General features: G+C 40.0%; 1 protein-coding gene across 1 annotated transcript; it reads right to left on the bottom strand.

Moving 5' to 3' along the window:
* Positions 1–253: 253 nt before the first annotated feature.
* On the bottom strand, positions 254–1312 carry GNAZ (guanine nucleotide binding protein (G protein), alpha z polypeptide; the record flags this gene model as incomplete). The annotated part of the gene is made up of 1 exon (XM_010181858.1): positions 254–1312. A coding segment is annotated over exon 1 (723 nt), but the record flags the coding sequence as incomplete, so codon positions are not given.
* Between the last annotated feature and the right edge of the window lie 6271 nt (positions 1313–7583).

The following is a 7583-nucleotide window of genomic DNA, read 5'->3' as shown; positions in this document are numbered from 1 at the left end:
CAAAAGTAACTTCAAATAAATAAATACATCTGTCAAGTGGGCAAAACAATCCAAATAAAGGAATCATAGCAATCAAAGCTTCTGGCTTTTTACTACAGACTGGGGGTGAGGGGAAGGAACTCACATTTGGGACTGGGAACTCAGAGATTACAGCCTTGGGAGGGCAAGGAGGTGGGGGAGAATAAGAGGCCAAACACTGGTGAAGGGGAGGGGAAGAGAAGGAAAGAGAATAAGGAGCCAAAGGCACACTTACTGTTTGGTTGTCTTCATACAGCTTCAAGTCGTATCCACTCAGCTCCACACAGAAAATTATTGCTGTAACCCCCTCGAAACAGTGGATCCATTTTTTGCGTTCAGATCTCTGTCCACCCACATCCACCATTTTGAAAGTCAGCTCTTTGAAGGTGAACTTATTTTCTACAATCCCTGTGGTCATGTCCCGAGAACGCAGAATATCTTCCACTGTAGGGATGTAGTCCAGTGCTGCAATCCTTTCTAGGTCATTTAAGTAGTATGCAGCATTATCCTCCAGGTGGTACTCGTTGGAGCGGCAAAAACACTCCTGCACACCAGGGTCTGCCCAGAGCCGCTTCATGACTCCCAGAAGCTCAGGGGTAATCTCACCTTTGCTCTCAGCTGGGCCCGTCAGGGCAAAAAGCTGCACAGCGTCATAGGCTCTGTCAGGATTGTGAAATTCTATCTTAAGAGTGGCTAGAGCCCGAATGATACGTGTGAGAGAGTCAATTGCATTGTAGATAATGAGAGGTTTGTATTCCTTACAGGCCTCCAAGTTAAAGCCACCGCTATGAATGATCTTCATTTGCTTTACAATAGTACTCTTCCCAGAATTGCTGGTACCCAGGAGAAGGAGCTTAATCTCTCTTCGTTGTCGCTGACTTTCAGAGCGCAGGTGGCGGTCAATCCTACGGGACCGCCGCGCTGCCTCTTTCTCCTCAGAGCTTTGCCGACATCCCATGGTATAGCAGGCAGTTACAGAAGGGAAAGGTTGGGGGTTGTCTCACTCAGTTTGCGCTTCCAAAAAAGATCTGTGGGTGTCCTTCAGTTCTCGTGCCAGGTACACCTTGACCAACAACAACAAAGAGTCGCTATCCAATACCTGATGCTCCAAAACACCTGTACCACCTAAATCAGACCCAGCAGGGGTGCAAACACATGTAGGTATGCAACCACAGAAATAGTCTCTTCAGTAGATCTCATGGCACTCCCCTTTCCAGTGCATAAACAGTGGCACATTCCTGTTAATGAAGGGACACCTCCCTTTGCCACAGTTTGGCTAGATCCATCAAATACTCTCTTCTGTTTTGCATAATTATTTTGCTGCCTTCTGTCCAAAGGTAAGGAGCTGTACTTTCACCTTCTCAGCTCGAGCCCTTGTCTTTTAATTGTATTTTCTGGTTGCTGTGGTGATGCTGCTAGATAAAGCTGAAGCTCTTCAATGGTGGTGTACTTGTTTTGTTTCTCTTCCCCCACTTCTTCAGCTGATCCAGTTCAGCTCTGTAAATCTGTGCTTTCCACCTGCCAAACAATGAGAGAAGAAATGAATGAAATGAGAGACTCGGCTTCCTTGCTGCAAACCACTCACTTTCTCCTCCTCTTCTAGTACTTCTAAACCTTTTTTTTTCCTCAAACAGAAAATACAGATGGAAAAACATGTAAAGAAAAGCAAAAATCTAAAACCCTAGCAAAAATGTAGAGACAGCTGAAGCTTGCAGACCTAAGAAAATGTGGTTTCTGAACAATAGTAAATCAAATCTCCCTTTCAGCCTTCTGTGTTTTATTATCTAAACCTACATGAAAACAAACAGTGCTGAGCTGTGCCCCAATTTCTCCCTCAGCAAGAGCTTATGGCAGTGCTTTTCCTGAAGTAGAAAAATGAAACATTCACAACTACTTTTCCCTGTCTATTTATATCAATATCTTAGACATATGTCCTCCTGCATTTTCTTTCCTCTTTTCTGGTTGCACCGAACATTTAAATAACTAAATTAGGAAGCAAATGGAGGTGAGTAACTTCACAATTTTGTAAAAGGGAGCATTACTGATTTTAGCAGAATACAGTAACAGATCTCCTTGCTCATTGGAGAACAGTACTGGTAAACATACTACCTGCGTCCTGCTTAATAAAGTGATGCACTACTACAGCAAACTTTGTAAGCTTCTTTCCATAGCCAAGCTAAGTGTTACTAAGCCTCCTCTCTTCCATTTTGAATACAGGAAATTCTGAGGTGCAGTAAAAGTGAACAGGGACTACAAGACAAATGTTTCATACAAAAAGCACAGGAAATGCCATCCCAAGCAAGGGCTGACCGCTTTTCAGTGACTGTTAGAGCAATTATTCTTCCCCAGATCAGGGGTTAAGCTAGCTACTAGTTGGAACTCTGCAGAAGGCAACAGCAGGAAGCAGTTACCACTCACAGAGGGAAAACACATTACTAATCACTGATTGGTGATAACTTGCCTCTTTTCTAGGAAGGGCTTGCTGCTCTCACTGAGCTCTGAGCACCATGGGCAGCAGAGTCACAAATGTCACGGCTTCCTCACTGTACGCTGGCCCAGCCCGCTTTGGCACCTACCTCACTTGGGTCTAGAAGGTCTTAGTGGGTATTTTTACAAACTAAACTTCATGCCACTGCAATACCTTCAGAAGCAGGCTTAAAAAAAATTTCAGATCCCACTAAAGAAATATAACCTATACTACTAATCTCCCAGATTCTGTTTTCAAAGGTGTCCTAGAAGCCTTTGGACGTTTTTCCTGCATGAATTTACCAGCATTTCAATGTAGATGTGACAAAGCATTAAAATACATATTGAGGAGAATGATTCCACACTACTAGGAGGGGGACAGAATGATCCAAGCAAGCCAGATGTTGGACCTCTAGCTTTTGTGAGAAAAGAAGCTGAACTATTGCAACTTCATGTACTTTGCTTTCTCTCTTTCTTAAGCATCACAGCAGAAATTTTAGTGAATAAAAGATATTTCAGGACTCCAAAAAAGTAATCTGTAATTAAGTCTTTGAAATGGAGCACAGGATTTACCAATATGTATTTTTCCTTTCCCCACATCACCTACAGTATTGGATACTGTAGGATACACAGATACACAGTGGGATGGGGCGAGTCTTCACTCAGCCACACTGTTCTAGTTGAACAATATGAACTTATATTTACATTACTTCTATTTTAATGTGTAATGTGTATTTATTAATGCATATACATTTAATAGTACATGTTTTGCAAGATCCTTTTATATTGATGGGAAGTTCAGCTCTTGTTTTTCTGTCTTGCCAAAAGTCGTTATTAGTCTGGGATTTCAGTGAGATCTTGCTTTACCCTCTCAGTAGCTGTCACCATACTAGAAATTAATTACGTCAAATTATAGTCTTAGCTAACCTTTAAATAATGTTAATTGAGATATAGCACAGCATAGAAACTTTTAGGCAGGAGCTTCACAGATGTAAATGAGGACAATTACATCAGCTGTAGAACTGAAGAAGGGTTATATGGTTAAAATAAAGAATAAAGCTCAGCTTTTTGAGTTTCTTAGCATCTCACATTTACGTGAAAAAAGCATTTTTTATACTATTTATTTGGGACGGTAGAAGGGGTGAAACAAATTATATTTCTAGGATTTCATTCTTCATCTGGTAGAAGGAGATGTAATGATCTCAGACTCTCCTGTTTCACAAGAGGTATTACTGTTCTTCTGTTACTTGTATATTCCTTGTCACAGTGGGCTATCCTAATCTTAGCTTCTGTATTTTGTATAGTTTTCTCTCTGAACATTTTTAAAGTAATTTACAGATTTCTTCTAATTTATGATGGGCTGACAAGTGGGAAGATAGAGTCTATGTATCTGCTTTCAGATCCAAGTCCCCACTGGTGGGCATCTCTGGGGTCTAGAGTTCTGTAACAGCCCTTTGGCATTAGGCAGGTTCTTGCAGCACACTGGATCTCTTTCCAGCAGTTTCCCATACATAAATGTAAAGGTATCTGGGAATGTGAACTGCGTGCATATGAGAGAACAAACAGTTAACAGCAATCATTGTTAATCCCATAACATCAGAGAAAAGGTACAGAGATTGGACAGGCAATGGATGACAGTTCTACATATGCATTCCTGAGGTTTCCTGGAATGTTAGCCTGGGACAGTTGAGCTTGCAGTCACTCACTCTTAAATACTTTCACTGATTCTATATTTATCTTTAAATCCCTTCCTAACTCTAACCCTGCTTAAGGGAGATACACAGTTGAACCAATGTAGACCTGGATATAATGCATGACTACCAGGATGAGTCAATATAGGTCAGGATTGGTACTGGTGCATTGAGGAAAGCATTATATTTTAGTCAGAAGAAGATTAATAGGTGATCGTTGCAAACAACTGCAACATTCCACAGCTCTTAAGATCTCCTACACAGTATTTCAACTTCCCCTCTTCTTTCTTGCTCCTATTTAACCTGCCTTCTCACTATGTTCTTTTAATCTCTGTGCTCTAACACCTGCCTGTAAATCCATCCCAAATCCAGATGCATGAAATTAATTAACCAGAACAGGTCTTCCACAGTAACCAATTCCAAAACCTAACCATGACAATCTTGTACTCAACTCTTGTACTAGTTGTAAACTAGTTATCCCATCAGTACATCAGGTCACCTTGTATGACAGTTTGGGGTGCTTATCTGTCGTCTTTGCCTGTATATGGACCACAGTGCATGAAGAAGCTTGTAATTTAAGCATAATGGGTACCTTAAAATTTAAACATGTCTGAATCCTTTGCCCCAAATGCACTGTGTATTGCTATCACCTGGTCTAACATTCTGCAAAAGAGTCTTAACATCAGCTATATTTATCTTACTTCCCTTTGCACATCAGAAGGACATTAGCACATGAAGAACAGATTAATCAGCAGACAATTAAAATAATAGCATATGCATTAGTAGAGTGGTAATTAGCACAACTTTACTTACACTAATGCATCAAAGATGTGGAAAGAAAAACCCTACGAAATGAGGAGTTATACTTTCTTCAAATCATTGGCTTTTCCCAGTGGTCGTAGAAAATGAAAAAGAAAAGAGTTGAGGAAGCTGTTTCTTATTGAGTAACTTTCCAGCCACACAGAGAGAATGAATTTACTGTATTAGATATCAGACCAAATTCCTATTTTAATTCTATAAAAATTAGAATTAGCTTCACTAATCATGCTTATTCTGACATGTTCAGAACATTTAAAACCGGTTTTCCTTTAAGTCGCCCTCACTGGAGGCTTCATATTCATGTCACTGATAAGACCATCGGTCAAATTCATTGTGGCACTTTCTACACATCTCTGATTGAAGATGAAAAATTTTACAAGAAGCACATACGAATTTCCTCTCCTCTCTTTATTCAAGTTTCATCCTGAGAAAAGAGGCTTGCTAGAGACAAGAAGAAGAGGATATATATTCCTTCCAAAGTGCATCAGTACTCATGATAAATATCGAGATTTTATGCCCATATAAGACAAGCAGGTTTTTTTAAACTTTATGTTACTGGCCTCAACAATCACCTATGACAGCAAGAAAGAAACCTGCAAGAAAAAATTATTCTTTTCAGACAGCTTGTACGTTCTGTGGAGTATTTCCTACTGCATGTTTGCACTACACATTCGGATGCATCATTCATATCCCACAGTGTTTTACATATCATCTATTCTGCTTGCTGTTCATTATGTTTAACACAGAAAAGGAAAGGAGTAGCACCTCCTTATTGTAGGGAAGACCAGGAGCATGTGAACATCGAGTTTTACACTAATGAATTTCCATTCTTTTTGGCTTCTAGTCTTTGCTGTTGCACATACTGCAATCATCACAGAATCACAGAATCACAGAACATGAGGGATTGGAAGGGACCTCAAAAGCTCATCCAGTCCAATCCCCCTGCCGGAGCAGGAACACCCAGATGAGGTTACACAGGAAGGCGTCCAGGCGGGTTTTGAATGTCTGCAGAGAAGGAGACTCCACAACCTCTCTGGGCAGCCTGGTCCAGGGCTCTGTCACCCTCACTGAGAAGAAGTTTCTTCTCAAATTGAAGTGGAACCTCCTGTGTTCCAGTTTGTGTCCGTTACCCCTTGTCCTATCATTGTTTGTCACCGAGAAGAGCCTGGCTCCATCCTCGTGACACTCACCCTTTATATATTTATAAACATGAATGAGGTCTCCCCTCAGTCTCCTCTTCTGCAAACTAAAGAGACCCAGCTCCCTCAGCCGCTCCTCATAAGGGAGATGCTCCACTCCCTTGATCATCTTTGTAGCCCTACGCATCATATTTGGATATCACTATTTCAAGTAGGAATACAAGGTGATTATATTACTGCTTTTTAAAGCAGGTTAGTAGATACTATTTCCAAATAGATCACTACAGTAAGAAAGTATGATTTCTTTAAATAAGTTTTCCCCCATACACTGAAAAGCATCTTCCATGTTCACAGGAGGTACTTTTTAAAGTTCAGAAAAATAATAACTTTACAAACTATCACATTACTACATTTTAGGTCCTGGCTACTAAAGATGAACTTCCCCTCGCCAATTTTACTTTTTCTTGGAACACACTCAAAATTAGGCAGTCCAGCATTTGTTCTGGTTTTTCAGATCAGATTTTGTATTAAAAAATGCAAGTGTTTCATGGCTGCAAGTTTCTAATTAGATAAAAGTCTTTTCAGTCATTCTAATGGAAAGCTCTATTGCTTCACTATGCACATTTCTCTCTAAACTTTGTTTAAAACTCTCATTCTTTGAATGACCAGATTACTATGCACATTTCTCTCTAAACTTTGTTTAAAAATATCTCATTCTTTGAATGACCAGATTAGACTGCATATGTGCATCTAAACTAATACATCTGCCTTCTTCTGATAATTGAAGCTGCTCAGAATGTTAAGAAAATATATTTGTTAAAATCTTATAATATATAAGAGCTGTCTTGTCATGACTAAAATGGGTAGTTCTTCCCACAAGATAAAATTAACATGCCCCAAATCCTGAGCTAACAGTGATCTGTTTTGATTATCAAAGAATTAATTCTAAAAAGTTCATTTTTGGAGTGGGAAGGATACTAGAGCAAAATTCAGCCTGGGTTTATTACATAAATCTGTTGAAGCCCATTTAACTGAGCAGGCTGTTTAGTACTAGCATGTTCTTCTGTCTATATTTTTATAGCCAATAAAATCAGTCATTATTGTTGGTTTCATATCTAGGCTTGTTCTTTGCCCTTACCCATCATCTGTGTGTTTGTAATCGTAAGCACTTCTCCCTTTTCTCAGCATGCTCCCAAGTAATGGCAGGGGGCGAAGGAGGAGAATGACACTACAATAACACAATTCAATTGTAAAAATTTCCCTAAGGAAACATCCGAGTGGTGTCTCATGCTGCATTAGCTACTGGCATATTGTCATGGAACGCGGAGTTACAGGCTCTGCCTTGAAAGATGTTTCTTCCCCAAGATGTTATTGAAAGAAGCTGGCTCCTAGGCTGCGAATAAAGCCAGTGGCTGTTACAGTCAGAATAGGGACTGCCTACAGTATGCTG

This window comes from Mesitornis unicolor, unplaced genomic scaffold (assembly GCF_000695765.1).
Source record: "Mesitornis unicolor isolate BGI_N332 unplaced genomic scaffold, ASM69576v1 scaffold3673, whole genome shotgun sequence".
Taxonomy (NCBI): Eukaryota; Metazoa; Chordata; class Aves; order Mesitornithiformes; family Mesitornithidae; genus Mesitornis; species Mesitornis unicolor.
This window is presented reverse-complemented; position numbering and strand designations above follow the sequence as displayed.